General features: G+C 41.4%; 5 protein-coding genes across 6 annotated transcripts in view; 2 read left to right on the top strand and 3 right to left on the bottom strand.

The window, feature by feature from the left end:
- The window catches only part of raph1b (Ras association (RalGDS/AF-6) and pleckstrin homology domains 1b), a 31,764-nt gene extending 27,782 nt beyond the window's left edge, over positions 1–3,982 (bottom strand). The window contains exon 1 of the mRNA XM_068309811.1: positions 3,749–3,982. The gene's annotated coding sequence lies outside the window, so the exon portion shown is untranslated. The remainder of the gene's footprint in view (positions 1–3,748) is intronic.
- Positions 3,983–6,416: 2,434 nt separating this feature from the next.
- On the top strand, positions 6,417–9,177 carry si:dkey-1h24.6 (uncharacterized). Its single transcript, XM_068309285.1, has 4 exons — positions 6,417–6,662; positions 7,367–7,696; positions 7,788–7,921; positions 8,422–9,177. Exons 1-4 carry the CDS (start codon positions 6,578–6,580, stop codon positions 8,533–8,535), a joined length of 663 nt encoding a protein of 220 aa, XP_068165386.1. The 5' UTR covers positions 6,417–6,577; the 3' UTR covers positions 8,536–9,177.
- Positions 9,178–9,260: 83 nt separating this feature from the next.
- On the bottom strand, positions 9,261–13,559 carry fastkd2 (FAST kinase domains 2). Of its 2 annotated transcripts, XM_068309283.1 has the most exons (11): positions 12,475–13,559; positions 12,283–12,386; positions 12,015–12,123; positions 11,818–11,941; positions 11,563–11,702; positions 11,271–11,443; positions 10,806–10,969; positions 10,472–10,705; positions 10,260–10,356; positions 9,593–9,704; positions 9,261–9,494 (listed from the first exon to the last, which is right to left on the bottom strand). In XM_068309283.1, the coding sequence occupies exons 1-11, from the start codon at positions 13,120–13,122 to the stop codon at positions 9,399–9,401; spliced, it is 2,001 nt and encodes a 666-aa protein (XP_068165384.1). In that variant the 5' UTR covers positions 13,123–13,559; the 3' UTR covers positions 9,261–9,398. The 2 variants fall into 2 exon arrangements, with proteins under 2 accessions (XP_068165384.1, XP_068165385.1); XM_068309284.1 differs by lacking the exon at positions 9,261–9,494 and having other exon boundaries at positions 9,608–9,732.
- Positions 13,560–13,817: 258 nt separating this feature from the next.
- Positions 13,818–16,364, top strand: mdh1b (malate dehydrogenase 1B, NAD (soluble)). Its single transcript, XM_068309644.1, has 10 exons — positions 13,818–13,862; positions 13,937–14,049; positions 14,144–14,278; positions 14,348–14,490; positions 14,599–14,767; positions 14,845–15,199; positions 15,290–15,431; positions 15,726–15,901; positions 15,984–16,123; positions 16,231–16,364. Exons 1-10 carry the CDS (start codon positions 13,841–13,843, stop codon positions 16,288–16,290), a joined length of 1,455 nt encoding a protein of 484 aa, XP_068165745.1. The 5' UTR covers positions 13,818–13,840; the 3' UTR covers positions 16,291–16,364.
- A 156-nt stretch (positions 16,365–16,520) lies between these two features.
- retreg2 (reticulophagy regulator family member 2) lies at positions 16,521–24,019 on the bottom strand. The gene is made up of 9 exons (XM_068309259.1): positions 23,720–24,019; positions 23,110–23,213; positions 22,401–22,431; positions 21,938–22,067; positions 21,302–21,386; positions 21,066–21,203; positions 20,303–20,391; positions 19,806–19,941; positions 16,521–19,597 (listed from the first exon to the last, which is right to left on the bottom strand). Exons 1-9 carry the CDS (start codon positions 23,971–23,973, stop codon positions 18,813–18,815), a joined length of 1,752 nt encoding a protein of 583 aa, XP_068165360.1. The 5' UTR covers positions 23,974–24,019; the 3' UTR covers positions 16,521–18,812.
- Positions 24,020–24,212: the final 193 nt, after the last annotated feature.

Here is a 24,212-nt window from a genome sequence, read left to right as displayed (position 1 = left end):
TTGTGGTAGTCACAGGTGTGTGAGATGATGTTTCACAAAAGAGCCGGTTTCTCCAGGGGGCACCTACTTCCTGTCACGTGTACTGTTAATTTTAACAAAGAACCAATCCCCTACAATTGAACAGAGCTGACCATCTGTAATACACCAGAGGTGGGGGGGTTGGAGGAGGGGAAGCCCAGCAGTGAGAATCAGCCACCTGCCATTGTCAAAGTCACACTGATTAATAGCTGCATAAGCTGCTAACACAAAATGTACAGTCAGAGCGGCAGCAAACAAAGAGGGCAGTTAATGAATGAACAATACAGCAAGCTGGGTGTGTATGACAGTGGATCGGAGGGAACATGGGAAAATAGGTCATTGGAAAATCGGTGCGGCGATATTTAGTTTAAGTGGATAAAGACCTGAGGAATGAACACATCCTGAAAAAAAGAAGACATCTGTCAAGGTCTGTATCCTACGACTTTCTTTTCGTTACCCTAAAGAGTATCGAGAAAAAGAGACTTTCTTTGCAGTCAGGAGACGAGACTGAGGGACGACTCATCATCAAAGACAAGATGAAAATGGTGAATCAATATCTTTCAGCAATGGGAGTTGTCTTTTATAATATAAGTCCATCCAGTACTAACTAAAGTACTAAAAACACAACCACTCCACATGTTGCGAGTGCTTCAGGAAGAACGACTCTTGCCTGTGGCACAGATACAAAAAAGAATACAGGAAAGGCATTAGCTTGTAGGTCAATCTTCACGTTTGTGTCTCTTCTTGGTTCGTCTGCGCTTCAGTGCACCTGGAGAACTAGGACCCAGCTCCTGCATTGCCCTGACAGGAGAAAAGGATGCCCTCCTTCTGCCTGATCCAATCAGTGGCGCAGCCACAGGATGCAGTCTGCGTCACCCATACCTTCAGTTTCGCTCAGGCGGACTCTCACATGTCCACACCTTCTTTAAAAACAGATTGAGGTACAAGAGAGTAAAAGGGCATGTTTGTCTTTAGGGAGATCAATCGTCACTAAAATAAGGTTCTAAAACAAGTAATTTCCGGCGATACAGTGTTGTATGGGTCTTTCAGTGTGTACAAAAAGGCCAACAGGAAGAGTAGCTCTCTATCTGGAGCAGTAGAGCTTAGCCTGTTAGCCCATTTGTCTTTGTTTCCAAATGGCAGGGACAGCTGCCATCAAAGGTCAGCAAAATGTTACCAGAACAAGGCCCCATAGTAGTTGCAACCATGTGTCCCTGGGGGAGGTTTTGGGGGGGACACCCAGGTGGAATCAGACACTTTCTCTCCCATAATGTGGCATGCACAGCGTTTGGCATCAAGGAGTTGGGTTTTTTATAAAGCGGGCGGCCTTTTCCAGTTCGTTCTCCACTCAAACATCGAACCAAGATGCTTCAGTAGAAAGATCACGTTACACTCTCCCCTCCAGCTCTACATCACCGGGGTGAGTTGAAGGCTGTGTTTGAAGTGCCATCCTCCATACCCCCCCCCTGCCCTCCATCATCCGACGACACCCCCGGCAGTAACACAACCTGGGTAAACTTACACCAACTGCTATTGCCACCCAAACTCTTCTCTGGAGCTTTTGTGCAGGAAAGTCTTCTGCCCAAGGACATGGGTGGATTGATGGATGATGGATGGAGGTCAGACATGGCCCTTCCAACTCACATGACAGAGTCAGTGAAGTGATGACAGACTGACACACCGACAGGCAGGACATGCTAATGCACACACACAACCCAAGAATAGCTCGGAAACCTCTCTCTCTTTAACAGACACCGTCTCTGGGGATCACTCCTCCAACCCAGAATTTCTTTGACATCTGTTTGTTTCTCATCTGATCAACAACAACCTGAGGAAATCAAGCACACATAATGGGTGAGAGGGTGCAGAGGGATGGAGAAAAGCTGAGAGATTTCTCTTATCTCTTTATTCAGCAAAAACAAAACAAGGTGGGAGAATGAGAAAAGTAGAACATGGCTAAGAATCTCAAGCTGATGGCTCTTCTGAAATAGAATCTCCCCGTCCTCAATTAAACGCAGTCGAGGAAACAATAAAAATGCCTGCATAAACAAGCACAAACAAATCCCTGGCTTTCCAGATGTGCCAGTAGATGTGCCAGTAGAATTTAATTCCCCATCCTATTTTATTGACAGTAAATTACTGAAATTTGACTCCAAACTCACAATTCACACTGAAGGCTTGAAGGCATACGCCCGAAGAGAAGCGACCATAAGACTACTTGTTATTTTCAACCCATTAACTGCTCTGTAAACCAATGGGCTGCATTGTTTTGGCACCATCTCCATGCCCAGAATAATGCGCCTTGAGTCTAGCCCTTTGTGGATGCAAATCAAATGGGCCCGCAGGAGACAGACAGTCCATTATGATGCCACTGTGGGGTATAAAAGCCAGCACAAGTGGCCTCCGTGTGGTTTTTTAAAAGCAATTACCGCACTGGAATATAAGGCGCACCTTCATTGAATGGCCTATTTTAAAACTGCTTTCATATATAAGGCGCACTGGATTATAAGGTGCACTGTCAGTTTTTGACAAAATTAAAGGCATTTAGGTGCGCCTTATGGTGCGGAAAAATACTGCAATCTGTTTTGTGTATTCAGCCGGCGATGCCTTAAAAAGCAGTCCTCACTTAGTCTTAAAAAGAGTAAATAACAAACACAGGGAATGTTTACTGGGTGAAATCCTGGGGATGAATGTTGGTGCATGGTCTGCAGCCCCTCAAAGGATGACCTCTGACCCCCTGTGAAGTTGAGGAGTCATTATCTCCTCAGTGTTAAAGTCTGAACGCAAGACTGTAGCAAGGCTGACCTCAATGGGAGTTCTTTGTCCAGTTGAATTTATAACATTTTTTATTTTATAATCGTGTTATTCCTTCCAGGGATTTAGCATTTTAACACCACATGTGTTTAGCTAGCTAAAGATGATGCTAGCATCAAATTGGGAATAGCTCTTGGCCAACAAAGGGAATTAAAACAGCTGCTGTGAAGATGGAGGATAATGCAGAATAAAAGCCACTTAAGACCATTTATATTCATGTTTCCCTTGAGACGCTTGAATAGCAGCGATTGCAGAATTCGAAAATGCGATATGGAAAGATTAGCGAGACCAAACCATCGGCCATTAGCAGAAAACCTCCTCCGCTAATCAGGGTGGAGACTCCACATCTCTCTCCTTCTGTTCGGTTAGGTGCAGGGCGGAGGAGGAGGTTGAATCTATGCCTCCATCCGGATACAACTGTGCCCCCCAGGCTCGGCTCCGGCAACACGGCAAACAGAATACAACAATAACACCTGGTTCATGTTTAACTGCGCCCCCCCCCCCCCGCACCATGAGAGATGCGGCTCTTTTTCAAGTCGCAAGGAACGCCGCACGCCCTTTCTCCCCAAGAAAGGATCGTTCAATGGCCGCATGGGGGGCAGACCCCCATTGAAACCGCCTGCCTCACCGCACGCCCCCGTTAATGGAAAACAACACCTCCACACTGGCTTCTTGTATAATAGTTAGCGGTACTTGTGTTTAAAAAGTACGTGAACGCACCATAATGTTAGCTTTTCATGTTAGCTGCTCCCGGTCAGAGGACACTATAATGATGAGCTGCCAGTGTATCTTTACGGGGGGGGAAAAAATTTACGAGTGTTTTCAATTTATGGATCTGCTTATTTTAAAAAAATTAAAAATCAAATAACGTTAGAGAGTTAAAACATGTAGGAATAGTTGAGAAAAATCTACTTACAACCAATACACAAAGAGGGTCCTCTCCAATGGCAACAATTAGCCCAGCCCTCAGGAGGCGATAGGCGTAGAAGAAACTCCTGATGGGATGTTTTTGTTAATAAATAAAAATCTTGCTAAAAATGCCCGCTGTCTTCATGTTTTCACAGATTGATTCGTCTACACCCACACACACACACACACTCTCTCATTCCCCGTTCTCATTCTTCTCCCTCTCGGAGCTGTGCGGGAGACACGCTGCGCGTCTCCGTCGTTTCCTGTCCAGCCCAGATCCCAACGCTGCCTTAAATACTGTCGGACATTACAGCTTCATGAAATATTAACAAAAAATATTAATATCATAGTTAATTAAAAGTGATAACTTCAAAAGACACTGAATGTGTTGTTATGCAATTGTATCTATTTACACATTTTGTGTATTTTTTGTGTGATTGTACGATGCGTAAATTGTATTCCCAATTGCGCACCATTTTCGTACTATAATGCCCATCTTGCACAATGAAGCAATTACTCATGAATGTCACGTTAGTAACCTAAATAAATGCCTAGCCTAGCGTATCCCATATCACTGGAGAGTCGTTGTTGCACCACAGACGACCCGCGGTTGTCATCATAAGGTGTGTTTTGGGCAATTGAACCTGGCGGCGCCCATCCCTTTCCAGGTTGGTTGCAGTATAGCATCATACCCAGAACTGTTTAATTTACTTTTTACACAAATTAAGCGAACGATTCCAATACAGAAGAAGTTAGCAGTTTAAGTCTTTCAAAAATCGGACTTTTCAAGGAGCCTGAAGGCAGCATCAGCATCCAGTTGTTATTCCCCCCCCGTCAGGAGTGTCAGTGGTTGATAGTAGGAAAAGGTAATAAACGTAGGTACTACTACTACGTGTAGTAGAAGTTGTAGTAATAATAACAACCTGCTGTTATGGGCAGAATAAAAGCACAACAAATAGTCTCTTGCATTAATGGTGTTAAAAATTAAATGCTACCATTGAAATAATGATAAAAGGGTAATGGTAAAATTTAAAATATATTAAAGGATTAACTCACTATAAACCATTATAATCACTGTCAGACAAATGGGACTTGTTCCAGACTGGTAGGTTATTGGGTGTTACCCATACAGACACCTAGCACTACTAACCCGTCGACCAACCTCATCCTTCTTAGAATTACCAACATCATTTAATGTAGTACTATAATCCCCATTTCACAATCTCATGAATGTGTAAACATGTGTTGCCACACATTAAATATCCTGTAATCCCTTCCGTTGACAGATGAATCTGTTTTAAAGTGGAAAGTGAGACCTTGGTGCATTAAAACTCCTCGGTTAGTGACAGTAAAACCTGATCAAAATCAAATGGTTTGCTGCCATCTAGTGGACACAAAAAGCTATTGTACCGTTAAATCAAGAGCTGGTTTGAGCGCATAAACTTTTCCTCATGGAACACCGGATTCACACCCCTATGTCGCCTGTTAACCGCAGAACATCAGCTGGGATTGAGCCCATTTACTTTATACTATTGTTACTTCTTCATTCTTTTGTTTGATCACTTCAGTTGCAATTAATTATTCTTAGAAATTAACCACAACATCTGTAAAATAACAATTGAGCATTACTGCAAAATCTTTAACGATCACAATCCTATTGTTTTGATACATATATATTGAAAATTTTGGCACAGAATTTTGGTGTTTATAATTTTAATGATTGGTTGTACACATCAAAAATAAAGATATTTCCATAGTTTAAAACTGTTTCCTTTTTTAAAGCAACACTTTTTACATATTTTATACACATTTAACACATTTAATAAAATTACAAATAATACAGATGTAAAATGCCTCATGATGCAAAATTCATACTCAAAATTCCGATTACTACCACCACCAACACTAATAATAATAATACTACTAATAATAATAATAATACTAATAATAATGATGATGATGATAATAATAATAATAATAATAATAATAATAATAATAATAATAATAATAATAACATTAATAATCATAATAATATTAATAATAATTGCATGACTTGTATCCTAGCTCTAGGTTTGGTGTGTTTTTAAATACCTGCCAACATCTGTTAGATGGATGTTGAATAAAACAAAAAATAAAATAAAAAACAAAAAAATAATTAAATGAATAACATTAATAATAAGGACAGACAGAGAAACTCCAGTGATGCCAGGTGAATTTCTACCTGGATAATTTTTGATTATATGTGTTTTAAATGGTGCCGCAAAAAAAAGGAAGAAAAAAGTTCTCAGTACTCTTGAGAGAAGCTGATTTAGGATGTTTATTCATGATGATGTCACGTCGATGATGTTTTAACACCTAACCTCCTGCTAGTGCTGCTAAAAGTTGAGAATAAATATCAAATGTCTTTGGGCAAGACAATAGGTCATCAATAAGTAAAATCCATTTTTAAAATACATCAATTATTTGTGGTTTCAGTAGTTATAACAAAATAAAATCTTCTATGTAAATCACTATGCTAATATAAAGTTGAACTGTGTGTAAGCTGAGTCTGACGTGAACAAAAAGATAGGTATCAAAGGTTTCCAACTCTGGGACGGAGTAGAAACTGAAAAAGAGGAGGAGTTTCTGCCACAGGATGTGTGTTTCTCTAAAGAGGATGTGGAGGTTCAGTCGCCTTGGCACCGTGGGAGAGCTTCAGTCACAGGCGGAATGAGGACACGTCAGGATCCTTCTGCAGCCTACATTTGATCAGGCAAAGAAACGTTTTGGTGATGAAGGACAACTTCATGGGTTGTCTTTATGCTGGAGCTGAGCTGTCACTCTGTCTCTGGTGAACATGAATCCGTGGTGGATGCTCTTGATTCTTGTGGGATGCAGATTATCTCACAACCTTCACACTGAGAACAGCTGCGCCTGCAAAGGTAAGTTGGATTGCAGCTTTCAATAACTGAGTAATTTTATATTATATTATTTGAGAAATAACAATAGTTAAAGTGTGTTTTTTATAAACTTGAATAAATGAGCGTTTAGAGGGTGGATTGTACAGATTAGCAACATCAATTTGGTTAATTTGACACCTTTGCTTCAGTTTAAGCAAATAAAACACAAAAAAGTTCCAATTCAAGAGGCTCCTTTGGGTTTACAGTGTACATCTCCTGAGCATGATTTCCCCTTTTAATCCTTGATGCTGGTTTGAATGCATATCTTCAAGTGTTAATGTGACAATTTTGCTTTGCATACAACGCAGGAGCGCTAATCTGCTGCACCAAACAGCTCCAAATCTGGCTGTGAGTGGAATGATTGAGTCAATCTGTGAGGTGACTCAATTATTCCACTTGTGTCGAATGCTGGATTTTCACGAGAAATAGAGAGCTGGTGAAAGGAGCGGAACGTGCTCAAATGTGCTGTAATTAAATCAGATTCAATGTGGGTGTGGAGTCAATATGAAATGCTGGGTTTTTGGAGGCAAAGGGGAATTAAATGAATTTAAATTCAACTGCAGAAGAAGCCACATCCTTTGGTTATAAACACACCTAATATTCTGATTCAATTTGAAATCAGCAACCAATGCAATATTTCCAAAATGATAACTCTGCTCAACTGGGTGGATAAATTTTCTCTGCAGACCTGCTGAAGACTGTGTGTGTGTCTGCTGGGGACAACGTGTCTGTTCCCTGCCCGAACTCAGACGGAGAAGACGTGAAATTCAAACTTCTTCATGGTGGAGAAGTTGTTTCTAACTACAAATGCACCAAAAAGGAACTGAACTGTAAACCACTGTTCAGCATGGAGGGAGTGGAACTGCGTGAAAACGCAGACAATACATCAGTCGGCTTCATGCTCTCCGGAGTGACGGCCAGCAGCCATGGCATCTACAGATGTCAGGGTCTAGTCTCCGTCCCTCCTCCCATGATGACCAGAGAAAGTGATCTGAGGGTCCTGGTGCTCGTAAAAGGTAACCATTCCAAAAAAAGGTGCTGAGATTTTTCCTATCAACACTTTTGTGAGTTTTTAAATCAGTGGATGCTTCCTGAATATTCTTCTAGGACACCAGTGTGAGCAGATCTGCAGGTCCAATCAAACGGATGAAGAGCAAAGAGGTGAATTAACCTGGATTTGGATTGTTGCATCTGTCAGCATCTACAGTGTAATCATCACCATCATCGCCATCTTCGTCTCGGTAAAGAAACAGATTTAATGGCGCAACACTATTTTGCTCTTTGGATGAATGAATTCAGCAATGTTTTTCAAACTAATGTGAAAGAAATACAGAGGAAGCAAGCAGTATGTAACACAATGATAGAGGCCAAACAAGTAGTTTATTAGTTATCAATAAGTTATAAATATTTCCAGATGACCAGGAAAGAAAACTTAATTTATTTTTCTGTAAATGCACAACTACACTTTTAAGTTTTTTTCTATTGTTCTGGACTGAGTTTTTTTCAAGCCATTTTTTTTTTGTCTTTTACTGTTTTGTTTTCTTTCAAAAAAAAATATGACACTTATCCCCAATCAATCAATCAATACTTTGAAATTTTTACATGTATTTAATCTTCGTTATCTAAAAAAAAAAAAAAAGAAGCCTTTTAAAAATTTAAAACCCCGCCGTTTCTTTCTTGCTGGTCCTGACATCACATTGCCTTTTGGTCAAACGTAACTTTGTCTTCCTGTGTGTTTCAGGTGAAGCTGAGGAGGACCGATCCCCAGACTGACTACATGAACACCAAACCCAAAGTGCCCAGGGGCCGCAGGAAGAACAAAGGGGTCCGAAACCCCATCCCTCATCATTTCTGATTACTGCGCCTCATTGGATCATTTATGACTACATTTGTCCTTATTTACACCATAGTTGCTTACCACAATCAAATTACGCATCTCATGTAAATTATTGTTTTGCTTCTTTCACTGTCTCTCTCTCACACACACACACACACAAACACACACTACTGTAGTTGGAATCTGTGGTCGAAACAGTAGGCAGTGGCTGAATGAGGGGATTCGATCACATTCAGGTTGGAACTAGTGTGAAGATGTGCGGGAAAAAAAAAGTTACCACAATTATAACAGAAATAAAACGGTTTCAATAATCTGTAGTGATAAAAAAATCTAAATATCAAGTTATCGACGTAAAGCAAACTTCTTTCCAGTTTTTTCATTGAGCAGAGAACCTGGTTTTACAGTGGAAGGAGGTGCAGCTCAGATGACAACACCTTACACCACTTCCTGCCTCCCTCCCTCCATTTCTTCCCCCCTTCCTTGTGTTTTCTGCAAGATGTGGCTGCTACAAAGGGTTTCCTCACCTTGCAGGTTGTGTGCAGCACTTGTCACGGTTGGTTTTATTGGTGTCAGCAGCAAAAACTTTGCTGAGCTGATGACTCAATCGGCTCACACAAACATCCCCGAGTAGAAAACACTGTTTCAGTTCAGTTTGGGAACAAAGATTGTTGATTAAAATCAAGAAAAAAATTTGCTAACAATTTTTTTTCCTTCCAAATGATCACATTTCACAAAATGTTGCCAAAAATCTCATTTATTTATATGCCTTATTTTCTTCATTAATTACAAAGCTTGGATCAGAACCCGTTGAGACTACAGACATAGTCTCATAATATCCATCAAGAGACAAAATATATCATTAAGATCACAGTTATTCCGCTTCAGTCCACGTATCTGATCTGTTCCGGAAAAATTGATATCCGGAGAGACTCTATCCTGTGCGTCTCAGACATGTACCTCAGATTTGGCTTCAATACCTGAAGAACAGGAGCAGGAGATTGAAATAACCTTTTAGCGCAAGAGAAGAGCTTTGTAAATGAAGAAATATTAAAACAGTAGATGGATTCTGTCTCACCAAGACTTGATCGAAGCCAAGAATCTTCAGATGGCGAATCATGACAGCCACAAAACCGAGGGGCTTGAACGTCTCGTAGCTCACATAGCGAGGGGCCCAGATCACTGCAATTCTAGGGCATGAAGACGGAGATTTCTCAGCTATGGACGAGTGAATTTAAGTATAAGTAAAACAGGATGAAAGTAGCGCTTCGGAAAAATGGAGCCGAAGCGGAGCTGCATGTGTGATACATGTGACTTCCTCTGACACACCTTTACCAACAGATCTTTATTTAGTATGACTGTTAAAGTTTAGTGTTGTTAAATACAAACAATCCACACATGGCTACTAATTTAGCTTAATAAGGATTTGGATTTTACTTTTTTTTTAAAAAATATCTTTTGCCTCTTAAGTTGTTCATTTTCCCATTTCAAACATTTAAATGGGTTCAAAATGGGTTTTAAAATGCAGCAACATTAATCTTTGTCATTTTAAATGTAAAAAGAAAACCGTGCCCCCCCCCCCTTCTATTTTTTTGTTGACTAAACCAGAACTGCAGACCTCAGGCGTTTCGTTGCATGTTAATGCAGACGATGACGATGTGCGTCAGTGCCTGACGTTGACGGAAAACTAAACCGCTCCACATGTCTTTTCTTTTTTCTCACAGTGATGGAAAACATCATCTTACCTCTGACTGCTCTTTGCTGGAGAACATTCTTCTCCTGGACCAATACTTGCTTCAGGCATGGCAGGTTGGCTTGGTACAGGTTTAGTTATCACACCGTCTGAAGGTTAACAAAAACCAGTGCAAAAACTGACCAAATACACCAAAGGAACCACAAAGATGACACACATACTACAATTGGGCTACATAGCTTATTCTCCAAAGAGTGTCTTTACCTACGAAGTAGTAGTTCTCCACTACCACTGATTTCTGTAGGGTGGTGCCTTCCTGGTCCTCCAACAGAGTCTGCAAGCTCTGAGAGAGCCAGCTCTGTGATGGATTATCCGGCAAGGGGTCTTTTCGTAGAAATGCGGGGACGGTAAGGGTCTTGGGAAGTTGTGGACGGTCAAGACGGAGGCACAAGTCTATCATCTGAAACACCCTATCCTGCTTTTTGATCATATAGGGTGCTGGGGAGGGTGTGTGTGGAGAGAAATGGTAAGAAAATAAACACAAAGGGGAGAAAGATCAGAAGAAACCATGGTGTTGTTGTGCGAGAGAGTCTCTCACCTTCATTCCTAAACTTCTTTGTTGTACTGCTCTGCAGGAGTTGCTCCAGAGGTGCAACAGGGAAATGCCCCAGGACACACAAGGCAAACACAGTTACTGACAACTCAGATTGGGACATCTTTGGCAGATAGGGGTCCAGAGCCTGAGTGAGACTGTCCAGGAACCTGGACGAGAGAGACGAAACCCCTCATTTAATGTCTAACAATGGAAGTGACGTACAGTAGAACCTCGAGATACGAATTTAATTCCTTCCGTGACCGAGCTTGTAAGTCAAACTACTTTTCCTCATTTAAAATAACCAAAATCATTTTCATCTGTTCCAGCCTTGTAAAAATGTTAAGTCATATGTCAAACAAAATTATGAAAAGTGCACAGGTTGGTATCTCAAATAACTCGTATCTCGAGGTACAGCTGTACATACAGAAGGGCCTGTGTTTGAGTACAATATAAAAGCAAGTCACCTACTGTTGTCTCCGCTCGTGCAGCTCATAGTTGAAATAGGCGTACAAGTTGAGGGTGAAGAGAACGCTTTCGAGTGTCAGAGTGCTTGGTTTGGCGATCACCTCCACGGAAAAAACCTCCATTAAGGCAGTGGGACAGAACTTGAGGGTCTTAAAAATATCCAGGATGAAGATCAACTGAAGGGAGACAAAAAAAGACACAAGCTGCCGGATGCAATATGTAGAGATGTGATGGAATATCAAGCAATTCCCATCGTTATAAAGTAACTGAGGGATGACTCTAGCAGGAACCGCACCTGTTTGTTGCTCCATATGTGGACCATCGAGGCAACGTGGTCTGAAATGTCAGTGAACAGATTGAAGTCTCTGTGTTTCAACTGCTCACATGAGTGCAGAACTGACAACAGTGTCTTGAAGGGGATTCCGGTGATGTTTTCTAACAGAGAGAACAGATGTTGATAAAGAACATAAGAGCGATAGCAGGCTGGTTAAGCTACTAAACAAAAACTCAAAAACTATCTAAGAATTGTATTTTGTGGTAAAGTCTTTACCTCTGATGTGCTGACTGCAGAAGGACAGCAGTGGTGCAGAGTGAAATTTCACGGAAGCCATAGAAGACATTATTTTGGAGCAGTCATGAAGGCTGATCTGGTCGGTCATTGATAATAACTTTTCCTGCAGGAAGCAGAATGTTAATGTTTGTTTTTCCTTATCCAGATTAAATTTTAAAATCAGAAAATATACATACCACAAGCTCCTCTTTGAGATCTGGTGGACAATCTTCCCCCAAAACAGGTATTGCCTTATAGACACTCTTTACTTTATTGATCATGGGGAGATGGGCCTTAAAGGCCAGCCTAACATACAGAAACAATAGACAGCACTGAAAGTTGCCTTAAAAAGGCCTTGTTAAAAAAAAACCCCCGTCTATATATGACACAGAAAAGAGCACAAATTGTGTTTGACAAGCAGCAATAAGTGTTTTTTTTAAATAATTCTTATTTCATGGTCCTGACCTCATTCCCTTCTTAAGTACAGCAACATTGGGGCTCTCTTCCATATGTACCAGGGTGGACATGACGACGGATAAGCACAGCTCATCAAACAAACTCAGCTTCTCCTGTTTATGAATCATAAAAAAATAAACAGTAAAGAACCAACAGGACAAAATCACGGTCCAATATGAGATCGTTTGTGCTTTTATCAACCTGACAGGTTCGGAGGAAAGTCTGGATCACCCGGCTCTGTTGGGGCACACCCAGCTGGACCATACTGTTGAAAGAATAAGCAAGGCTGTGCTTGTTCATCTTCGTTACACAGCTCAAGGCCTGTTGAAGCAGTCGGCTGAAGGCAGGATGATCAAACATCAGCTGCAGCTCGCACTGACTCTGTTTCAGAGACATCTTCCTAACGGTGGTCCACATGGTGCCCAGCGACAAGTTGATCTCGTGAGCAGTAAGGTGGTGATGACATGTGAGGTCCAACACATCAGATGGGCTGACACATTTCTGCAGGCGATCTCTGAATTCAGATTTACTCCATTCCATGTTTGGATGTAGTTTGGATGTAGTTTGGATCAGAGTTGGAAAAACAGTCTCCTCCAGAGGGGAGGGATGCGGCATCCCTTCCAAGTCCTCACTGCCATTACTATCCTTTGAATAAAACCTCACTGACCTGATGAGGCCGCCATTCGGACATGTTTGGTTTGGCCTTCCGTACCAGATATGTGACAAATGTTGACTTGGGAAAAAGGCGTCTTTGGTTAGAAATAGGAAACGGCGCTGCTGCCAAACAGACATGCGGCTAAGAAAACGTAAACCGTGTCTCATGACCTCCTCTGTCATCCAGACAGACATTTTTCTCCAACAACTTCAAGTACGCTCAAAACAAGGTGTAAATATCTAAAAGACAACCCTGCATTCCTGACATCAGCATTCGTCCTGTGTGTAGCAGGAAGCTACAAATTGTTAAGTTGTAGCAACTAAGTCATTACTCAACTTGCGTGAAGTTAATAAATGTCCTTTTTTTACTTTACGTATCCAAAAACTATTTTGATCGAGATGCCGACAAGGTCAACAGAATCCATCCGTCACTAGGCCAACTAGCTTACGTTAGCTGCTAAATGAAGGCTCTTCTTTCCCCCAAATACAGCAGAACAGGAAAATAATTGCCCCAATCCAATATATATATATTAATATGGAAATCTTAAACGAGAACACTCAGGGCTACACTGCGATAATATTATAGATCCAATCCACAGCTAAATCCATGTGAGTTAGCATTCTGTGCTGTTCCTCCATATTGTGTGCGCTGAAATATTCAGTCCCCCTAGCAACTTGGTGCCGCGAGAGTAGTTCTGACAAAAAATAATAAAATAAATTAAAAGTATAAAACGTATAAATTGTATTTTATGGTTAATAATATATACTTATGTATAAATATATATGATACACTCAAATAATGTAAAGGTATCGCAGTCATCACAAGATGCGCTGATATTTTTTGTTAGCGGTGTTTCCTACACGGATCCAAATAAGTGCAACACACAATGTTTCATAGCAACCAACAGACAAAATGGCAAAATTTGTTCTTGCAGGTAAGGTTTAATTTTATTCACACATTTTTAGCATTTAGATGAATATTAAAATGTAATGTTTGGATTTTCTTCAGGCAAAGCGGACTGCCCTCTTTACGCCAAAGCGGAACTTTTAGCAGACAGACTGCAGGGATCTCTACCAGACTTCAGGATCCACAAGATTTCCATTCTCCCAGAAGACTGGGAGGTATATATAGACAAAAATTTTTTTTAATTTGCTTTATTAATGTTTTCTTAAATATTTTCTTTATCCTTTGTGCTACTTATCTGTCTTGTGGTAGAAGTGGCTGGAGGCTGCTTGTGAAAGAAATGGCTGGAAACACAAGGATTCCCCTCTGATTTGGAGGGAACTTGTGGACCGAGGGGGGAAAGGGATGCTGTTAGGGGGCTTCAGTGACTTCCTAGAGCATTGCCAGGTAAGCTTATACTCGGCTATTATAGGTAAAATTATCAAGTCACTCAATCCCTTAATTATTGTTGTGCAGGATTACTACAGCATCACATCAGACATGGTTACAGATATAATGCTCAGTGTTGCAGCAGAGAATCTGGAATCTAAGATGAACCTTATTGCAGAGGAGCAGCATCGTGTCAGTCTTATCAAACCTCTTCACATATGGATCAGCAGGTGGGTTGGTATAAAAAAAACCCCCAACCATAATAGGAAAAGAAATGTGTGGAAATGTTTGAAGTTATGTGGAGTGGACATGCACATCTATTTTCCTTACTTTCCCAGTGCTCTCAGCGCCACCTGCCACTTCCTGATCCCCAATCTGCTCTCTGCTGAAGTTTTCCCCCATAATTCTACAATCAGCCTCCATCTGTTGGACTTGGATGGGAGCAAGGATGAATTACAACAGCTGAGGATGGAAACAGAAGATCTGGCGCTCTGTCAGCTCCATCAAGTGCGGTATTTGTAGGATTTTTATATGTTCAACCACCTCTGAAAGAAATAAAGGCATCTGACCGTCTTTATTAATAGGTGACCATTCACACAGATCTGGAACAGGCCTTCCAGGAAGCACATGTCATTCTACTACTTGATGAGCATTGGTGTGATGACAGCAATGCAGAGAATGAGAATGAGGAGGAAAATAAAAGGAAGGAGGTGAAGCACATCTCAGACAGGTACAGGGAGTATGGACGACTGATTGACACACGGGCAGCGAAGGACGTGAAGGTGATTGTTTCCGGCGATTTGTTTGTCAACCTGAGATCCTCACTGCTTTTGGACAATGTCTGCTCCATCGACAACCACCAGTTTGTCAGCGTGTCAACTCATCTGGAGAATGAAGCCAGGGCGATTGTCGCAAAGAAGTTAAAAGTTAGGACTTCAGGTAGTCTCGATAATAATATTAAATACATTTATCAACTCAACTGATCATCCAATGTAAGATGAATTATTCCCCCTTCATCTTCTACTCCAGATGTCACAAATGTCATTGTGTGGGGGAACATCAGCGGTAGTTTCTACATCGACCTGCAGAGGGCGAGAGTGTTCAACTACGATGGTCCGATCAGAGGTCCAGCTACCTTCTCCCAACCGGTCCTGAAGGTTCTCAATGAAAGGTCTGTAAATAATCTCTCATAGTTATTGATTAATTCTCAATGTGCTTTAAACAGCATCAGATTAATAATGAAGTAAAAACCAATACACATTATTGCATGCTTTTTATTGCATAACTCCATCAGCATGCTGTTTTTGCTGGCTAATAGAAAACAATATGATGAGGTCTGGCATTAAATTACTGAAGCAACCATCAGTCTACTATAATCTCTGTTCACAGATTGAACAAAGCTTCGATCGGAGCAGCCTGACTGCTGTATTAAAAATATCAATGCTTGGTCAAATCTCTCTCCCAGGAAATGGTTGCAAACAGAGTTTCAAGAGCTGGTTCGCTGTCAGCGTGCAGCCAGGGCTTCAAAGACCTGCAGAGGAGCCGCTATGTCACAAACCAACGGCATCCTCAAGGTTCTGAAGGCCTGGAATGGTGTCTGTGCATCAGATGAGCTCCTCTCCATAGGTGGAGTATGCCAAGGTGAAAATACAACCAATCACATCGTGTGATTAAATATCCAAAGCTAGGTTTGATTGACGTACAATTTGTTGGACTTCTGCAGGGTGCTATGATCTCCCAGAAGGCATTGTGCTCTCAATGCCAGTCACCTTCACAGGCGGTGGGTGGGCGGTGCTTACTGATGCCACCATCGAACACGAGTTGAAGGACAGGCTTCAGCTTTATGCAGAGGAACTCAGACAAGTATGTCCAACCACCAAATCAGGAATGAGGCTCGAAAAACATTTTTTAACTGTTTAACTGTCTGTTATAATGCTTCTGCAGCACTAACAGCTGTTTTCATGCCTCAGGAAAAAGAGCTCGGATCAGAACCCTGCAGAACCGGTCCGGATGCAGAGGAATGTTGTTAACTTTTTAAACGATTTACTGTTTATTTTGCCTGTATGCTCCTGTCTGTGTGGGGAAGTCAAACACTGTAAGCTGCTGTTCAATTCATGAAGACTATATAAATAAAAAGTGGAAAACTAGAAACAAAAATTAAATATTTTATTGAAAATATCTCAGAATGTTCTGATTCTAATCTACTCACTCACATCCATTTGTTGCTGCATCATTTATTATTGCTCCCTACCAATAATAGCACATTTCAGCGCAATCTGTCGTTACATACGTCTTAAAAGTTCCCCTCAGGTGTTTGTAAAATTCATAATATTCCAAAATGGCCCCAAAAATTCTGCTATAGGTTTTTCTTAAACTCCTTTTAAAAAACTATTTAAATTCTGATATTAATTATTGATGAAAGTGAGATTGTGCCAGGAAATCCATCCTGTCTGTATGTTTGCTGCTCTGGAAGAATGAAGGCCGACTGGTGTTCCTTGTTCCTCCAAATTCGCTACAGAACTCGTCAATCATGGTGTCCAACCTCGAGATCCAGAAAAAAAAAAGAATCCAGATACAAGTTCTGCAATAAATTTGTTTCAGTTTGTTCTTTTATTCTTACTTTCACATGTGGAGCTGCAAGTTTATTCGACCGGTTTCATAACAGGAAATCTTCATCCACTTTTTGTGAGACTCATCCATAGCTGTTAATAGTTTTAGATGTAAAAGATCAAACTGAGTACTTTATGGAAAAAGGAGAAAATAGAAAATATATTCCTTTTTTTTAAAATTGTACATATCACTAGGTTCCTTTTTTAATAATAGTTCCAGAAGCAATATTGTAAGCTTAGAAGACACTATCACACAAACTAGTCCGTTAATATCCTTCTCTGGATGTTTTTGCTCCAAAAGGACGACACATTATGTCTTCTCTCTTGGTGGGGAGTTAAACATTAAACAAACTTGAGTTTAATGGCTCCTGAAAACTGAAACAAATACAGATTTTTCTTTTCTCACAAATTGTGCAGTACTTTGTCAGTCGACAAGAAGAATTTGAACAAGAGTGCTGTTTTTTTCGTTTTTTACATGCAGAATATACATCTTTTTTTTTAAGCATTTCTACACCATTGACAGGGAAGGCATCGACTGTAAAAAGGAAAAGATTAGTACAAATACAATGCACTACAACAAGTTGGGGAAATGGACACCTTGCCACGCTATATTCAAATTGTACAGCCCACCCCTGAGATTTGGATGCTGAGTGGTTTACGAAAGCCAAACTGATGGATCAGAATACTCGATTACTTTACTCGGATCCTCAGCAGCAGCCAGATAGACGATGGAATTAAATGATTAAATGAATGAAAGGAAACTGCTCTGGTAAAATCTATCATGGCAGTGGTCATACATGCTTGATGCATGGCATGCATGGAGGTTATCTGGTAAATACATAAATCCCAGTGATGACTATACATGTACAAAGGCCTATCTCAAAAAACAAAACTGCGCTTTTAAGCCAAGATGAAGAACAAGATCAATTACATACGTACGTGTGAAAATAAAAGTGAGTCACAAATATGACTAAAAACAAGGTATCGATTACAGAGAAGAAATTCATGAACATTCTTTGCATCTCGTCACACCAAAAACCACTTATGTGCATGGGTGAAGATCAATTACCGACAATATCAAAGATTACTTTTCCAGGCAATGAGTGAGAGAACATCAATGACTGTTTCCGTCCAAACTGTGACCGTGAGAAACCTGGAGGTGAGGATAAAGGAGGGATAATACTAGAAGAATTCTAAATCTAACTCTGGGAAGTACGTTTCCGACCTGCATGCCCGTGGCGTTGTTATTAAAAACAGTTAACATCGTACAATCATTATGAGCAAATTCCAAGGATTAAATGTACTTTTAAATTCTCCATCAGCTCAACGATAAAAATTAATCTACTGACCGTTAATTTAAATAATTTATAACATATATTAATAATCATATAATCCAACCTGTCGACTTTTTGTAATACCGTCTAGAAGATAAACACCCGCTTCCGAACAAGGGGTTAGCCAAGGTAGAAAATGAAGGCGTTTTATTGCAACATCAGACTAATCTGCTTTTGCTTTACCCCACGGTGAGAAATTTTAATAAATTTATCAAGCGAAACCAGATATAAAAGCAATTTGCAATGCTGTATCTGTAACAGTTAACTCCCACCATTTCCAGCCTGATCTAGCTTTAACTGTACATGATGCTACCACATAGCGATGTGTGATTGATGACCAAAGCTATATCATTGTGAACGCTACTTGATATGAGCTGATGGTCTTGGTAACCCGGAAACCGAGGCTGAACGCACCCTTGTAATGAGAGGTTACATAAAAGAACAATGTAATCTCACCCAAACCGCAACACAATCACCAACCAACCACTAATGCTCCTAATAGTTGTTTTCTATATAACAGGATGTATGAATATAATGTAGTTCTAATAAACAAATAAAAACAAAACAGCTGGAGGTGGCGGGGGGGGGGGGGGGCAGGCAACAGCGAAGCTACGACTGTGGTTGATGCAGAGGAGGTGAAGCTGTGTCTGGAGCTCCTTCCACCACCTGCAGGTCAGAGCTGAGCTCAAGTCCTTCCTCCACCATATCCAGTTCACTTTGGTCCAGAAGCTCAAAGTCCTCTTCCTCGGTCAGAACTAGAGTGTTGTCGGGTATCTCCTCACTCTCCTTCACCTCGTCCAGGTCCTGGTCTCCCCCCAGCACCCCTATTGTAGCCCTGGTAGTGTTAGCTGTGGTGTCGGCGGATTGGGTGGAGGTCTGCAGGGCATCCAGGGGAGTTTCGGTGGGGAGGAACTCGGCCAAGGAGGGCTCCTCGCTGGCCTCGCTGGACCGCAGTAGGGCCGACAGAGTGTTCTGCACCACAGTGGAGATGGCTGTGCTCACAATCTCCTCGCTCAAGGCCTCCAGAGAGCGCTGAGTACCCTGGGTCACAGCGGGCTCCTTCTCCTCTGCTCTCCGCCTCCTCGCTTCCTCCCCCGCGGCCGGCACCAGCAGCGTGCCTTCCTCACCCCCAGGTGGTCGTCCGTGTCCGTTGAAGTGCGTGTTCACAAAGTGGAGAGGAGATGCAAGGTGCTGAATGAGGAGACTGGCGGGGCTCAGCGGTTCCTCCTCCGAATGAGCGCTGGCCTGGGCTCTGATTCCCTGGCCGGGGCCTCGCAGAGGAAAGTGGAGGAGGTTGTGCTCCAAGGAAGGGAACTCCTCAACCGAAGGGAACTCAGGGAGGTCACGCAGGAAGGGCTCTTCTGGGTCACTGTGTAAACTCTGCTGGTCCAGATCTGTCAGACATGAGACGATGATTTAAAGAAAACATTTCTCTGGTTGTAAAAATAAAACAAGACACAAAACTGTTAGAAAAATATAAAAAGGCAAATTACATGAATGTCTAAAAAAAATGCATCAACACAGTGATCCAGCAGAACCTGAATTTAATAACTCCTTCTAATAAGAGTGCCATTACAAAAAAAGCAAAGAGAGATTCTTTACCTTCGGAGAGGTCGGTGAGTTGAGGAGTCGTGGCTCTGGACACGGAGAATCCTCCGCTCTCCAGGATGGAAGCCTCCTCATCTGACAGCTCTGAGTCAGTGATGGCCATAGCCAGAGCGGTGGTCTTCACGTCCACCTGATAGACAAACCAATAGTGTTACAATCAGTCACTATAAAAAATAATAAACACCAAAGAATATGTATCAATAGAACAATAAAAGGGATAAAAGATGTTAACCCTAAATAACTTTATTCCATGTTGAACTCATTCAACAGAATGCAGAACGCCTGACATGAAATCTAAATTGTCAGGTAACACATCTGTGAGTACAGCGAAAGGAATGTTGTAGCACTTGAAATATATTCCCTGGGGCCATTTATTAAACCACAGTAACTGATCTGACACACATTCTATTTTGCTGTTGCTTCCTCTCTGTAAGCCTTATGCAGCCACACACTCACACACACGGATTGAGTTTTAAAGTGTGTTTCCGTACTGTTGGTGCGAAGCAGGACAGCTCCTCCTCGCTCTCGCTCTCTGTTTCAGCTCTTGGTTCATCTCCATCCTCGCTCTCCTTCTTCACCTCTGTTAGAAAAAACAGAAAATCTGTTCCGTGTAGATCGTGATGCAGCACGTGTTCTGACATTGGCTATTCTTTCTCTGCATGGTTTAATGTCAGGACTAAAAAGGAAAAAAAAAATTTAAATTTCCTCAGTGCATTTAAGGTCCCATACTATGAAAAACTAGTTTTTTGAAAACAAATGGATCCTGTATCGATTCTGCAGCCCACCCACCGCTCCTTTCATGACATAACAAAAGGAGTGATTAGCATAACCCTGTCCCTGCTGTGTAAGAACACTCCCCTCTCCCCAGATAAGGCGGGGCATTAATCTCGGAAATGAAGTTCGGTGTGTCCAGTGGTAAGCGAGTGATAGCGACACATCCACTGTGAACCTTAGCCCATGCTACCGTTAGCCACATCCTCTTCATGACGAAGCTCATTAGCATTTAAAAGGCGCAGGCACACAAACAGTGTTCTCAGTAGAGCTCATACGATCGGCCTTTAGGGAGCTGAAATTTAGGACCACGGATCAGTTTGGGGCAAAACATTTCAAATACACTGTAGTTAAACGTCTGAAAGCTGTGTGATTATAAATAGCAAAATATGAGACCTTTACAGTGAACAATACAAGCGTGTGTTCTACTAGCTGTCTGACTGTAATCTGATAATTTAATCAACTGTGTCACCCAGCACTCACTCCGCTTGTCATGCTTGCGGTGCTCAGTGTCTCCCTTCATGCTGTAGTCCAGTTTCATGAGGATCGGCTCCAGACCCGTGTACATCCTCTGGATGAGCTCGTGGTACACGACCAGAGGCCACAGCAGCACGCTCAGCGCTACGTGGGCATGAAGACACAAACAGGTTCCAGGGTAAGACTGCTGTCGTAACATTACACCCTCAGGCTGACAGAACGATCCACTTCTGATTACTCACCTATGATATAGGAGATCATGATTCCAGGCACATAATGTCCAACCACAGCAAGAACAAAACAGCCACTGCATGTCATCACACAAAACTGCAGATGGAACAAGAGAGGAATGTAAGTCGCACACCTTAAAGCTGAGGGAGAAAATCAGTGTGTTTGTGTGTGATGAATGAAAAAGTCTGCAGCCCCTCCAGACATGAGATGTTTACAGTTTTTTACCAGTGGATCCACATACACACACATCTTTCTAGTGTATTCATATAGCTTTTCATTTTGCATACTGTATTTGGTGACGTATGCTTTCAAGGGCCTGTGTGAGATTGATCACAAATAAATACTACATTAAAGCCCAATCCCAAATTCCTGCTTTGCCCTCACCCCTCCATTTTCTTCAGACAATTGCGATCGTCTTGTCTTTAGCAACAGTTCTACCCACTGCAACAGTAATGCCCCCCCATGCACTATCATTACAACTATCATAACCACAATGTAGCTTATCCAGTGACAATGTGAGGAGGGGCGTCCCATTTCTGTCCCCTCATAAAAAGTAGTAACGAGCACAAAATGAGAGTTAGGGTTAAAAAGAATTGAGATTGGGCCTTAACCTGAATAAACCGATGCTTCATTCTAATAGTTTGTACCTTGCCGTGGTTCTGGTGTTTAAACTGCAACATCTCCTGCAGGTACAGGCAGCAGGTCAGGTAGCTCTCAGCTAGGTGGTGGCTGAGCTCAGGGACACTCAGCAGACGCTGCTCCGCCCTCATTGTTTCACTACTCGCAAAACCAGAATGTACACACAAACACAGAATGAGCACATTTTGCCAATTTAAATGTGAGAGCCAGAGGCTGTTTTGAAACGACAAAAAAGAGGCTCTGCAGGATTCCACAGCCATAGGGTAGAGAAAAGACACACAGATGATGCCTAATTAGGACAAACTAAAGAAGACAAGAAGCATACACTTTGTTCTGGTGATATGACGTAAAGAGACATAAAAGAAACTTCATATTGGAATTTAGCTGCTTTTACAACTCAGTGAGTTGTGAAGAATAGCTAAAAGCTACTAGTAGGAAATAGTTCATAAATATTCTATTCGCAAGACACACCTTTGCACAGGGGGAGCCTCTGTATGATGACCTGCCGGAGATGAAAGACAAATAAGTATAAGGATTGAGCAAATCATGTAAAAAGTTTTTGGGAGCATAAAATTAACAGTCACAAAGTTTAAACACATCTTATACGGTTTTCATCTATGCTATAGACATCAATAGATAGATAGATAGATAGATAGATAGATAGATAGATAGATAGATAGATAGATAGATAGATAGATAGATAGATAGATAGATAGATAGATAGACAGACAGACAGATACTTTATTAATACCAGTGTGTGCAAAACTATTGTCGTTTTTATCTAGACATTGCTTTTGCTATATCTACATAGTTCCATGTGTGTCATTTCATGGTTTAAATAGCTTCAGTGTTGTTGTGGCTGAATATAGCCAGAAAAAAACTCTGACAAACTTATTTAACAGATTCAAATTTTTATATTATTTATAATTATGTTGCTATAAAACAATTTTATCCTAAGACAACTGACAGAAGCAACCACCTACCATACTGAAAGATTTATAATATTGTGGGTAAATAATTTCACGTCTTCACTGGACACAAAATCCCAACAAGGATGGCAATGATATAAATGATTCAATAAAGGGGTATTAAAATAGGTCTTAATCAGATACATATACATATCTATCACAGTGAAGATAATTTGTCCCTGAACATTCAACCACATAAAATCCTGGTTTACCAATATTCGTGGGCAGCTTGTGCTTCCATCTCTCCAGAAGCATGAGTCCCAGCAGGGACACGCTCAACAGGAACAATGGCCGCAGGGAGGTGGATGACATGAACCTGTGGAAACATTCGGGTAACATTAAAGACAGGTGTGTAACAACCGATGTGTGTTTAACAGACACATTTATACATGAATCAACAACCATGACCTGAAAGCCACATCAGTGTCAGGATTCATATAAATAGCACTTGTGTTATCTGGCTGCTTCTAACAGATGGTTAGCAAGGCCTGGGCCATTGGGTTGGACATGAGCGGTAGGATTTAAAAAGCTAACAAGCGCAACAACTCTAAATCATGTTGGTTATGTGTTTGTAAAGCCATCAGGTTTTATCTGAAAGCGCTGACTGTATCAGGTATTTGTATTTTTCCTTTTGAAAATTAAGTTTTAACTTGCTTGCAAGCTAGGTTAGCATTAAGCTAAAGACGTTGGATTAGCTAACTTATTTTGACATTCACTCTTATTAGCTTGCTGACGTTAGCCAGTCGGCTAATGATGCTTAATGTAGCTTTAGCAAACTGTGCACAAGTGAAAAATGGTGACTGAATAAAACTCGATACTCACCAGAATAAAGTGTTGAGTGTCAGGGCGACAGAGACGCTGTACAACGGCCTCTCCCACACCAGCAGCCTCTGCACCCACAGGAGAAGGGGCTCATACTGCGATAGCCAGCCCTGAAGACTCTCCCGCAGGCGGACGAGCTCCGGGCTTACGTCTCCACAGGAGGACTCTGACGTCCCTGCGGGGAACAGAGCTTCCAGACCGACTGAAGACGAGGTAACCGAGGGGCGTCTTGTGGCCTCCTCTTCGCTCGCCATGTTTCCCCCACTTTGTTGTGTTGTTTTGGATATCAAAGGGTGTAGGGACTGCTTGACGTCAAGTCTGACAAATACGTAACATACAACTTCCGGTATGATTTTCAAAATAAAATCCCGTCTGAACGCAGCATCCTGAAAATGGTGAAAAGTAAATACAGTACTCTGTTTAGTGAATTCCAATAGAACTTATACGACAGAAGTCTGGAGTGAAAATTCTGAAACCGAAACAATTGCTCACA

Source organism: Antennarius striatus, chromosome 24 (assembly GCF_040054535.1).
Source record: "Antennarius striatus isolate MH-2024 chromosome 24, ASM4005453v1, whole genome shotgun sequence".
In the NCBI taxonomy this organism is placed as follows: Eukaryota; Metazoa; Chordata; class Actinopteri; order Lophiiformes; family Antennariidae; genus Antennarius; species Antennarius striatus.
The sequence above is the reverse complement of the archived record's forward strand: the minus strand, read 5'-3'. Positions and strand labels throughout refer to the sequence as shown.

Coding starts and splice junctions, on each gene's coding strand:
- si:dkey-1h24.6 (XM_068309285.1), top strand. CDS start 6,578: ATGAATCCGTGGTGGATGCTCTTGATTCTTGTGGGATGCAGATTATCT. Junction 6,663..7,366: donor GAACAGCTGCGCCTGCAAAG/GTAAGTTGGATT, acceptor TTTTCTCTGCAG/ACCTGCTGAAGACTGTGTGT. Junction 7,922..8,421: donor TCATCGCCATCTTCGTCTCG/GTAAAGAAACAG, acceptor TGTGTGTTTCAG/GTGAAGCTGAGGAGGACCGA.
- fastkd2 (XM_068309283.1), bottom strand. CDS start 13,122: ATGTCTGTCTGGATGACAGAGGAGGTCATGAGACACGGTTTACGTTTT. Junction 11,444..11,562: donor ACATATGGAGCAACAAACAG/GTGCGGTTCCTG, acceptor GTCTCCCTTCAG/TTGATCTTCATCCTGGATAT. Junction 10,357..10,471: donor GGAGAACTACTACTTCGTAG/GTAAAGACACTC, acceptor GTTAACCTTCAG/ACGGTGTGATAACTAAACCT.
- mdh1b (XM_068309644.1), top strand. CDS start 13,841: ATGGCAAAATTTGTTCTTGCAG. Junction 15,200..15,289: donor GTTAAAAGTTAGGACTTCAG/GTAGTCTCGATA, acceptor CTTCTACTCCAG/ATGTCACAAATGTCATTGTG. Junction 15,432..15,725: donor CTGAAGGTTCTCAATGAAAG/GTCTGTAAATAA, acceptor TCTCTCTCCCAG/GAAATGGTTGCAAACAGAGT.
- retreg2 (XM_068309259.1), bottom strand. CDS start 23,973: ATGGCGAGCGAAGAGGAGGCCACAAGACGCCCCTCGGTTACCTCGTCT. Junction 22,068..22,400: donor GAGGCTCCCCCTGTGCAAAG/GTGTGTCTTGCG, acceptor TTTTGCGAGTAG/TGAAACAATGAGGGCGGAGC. Junction 21,387..21,937: donor AACACCAGAACCACGGCAAG/GTACAAACTATT, acceptor TTCCATCTGCAG/TTTTGTGTGATGACATGCAG.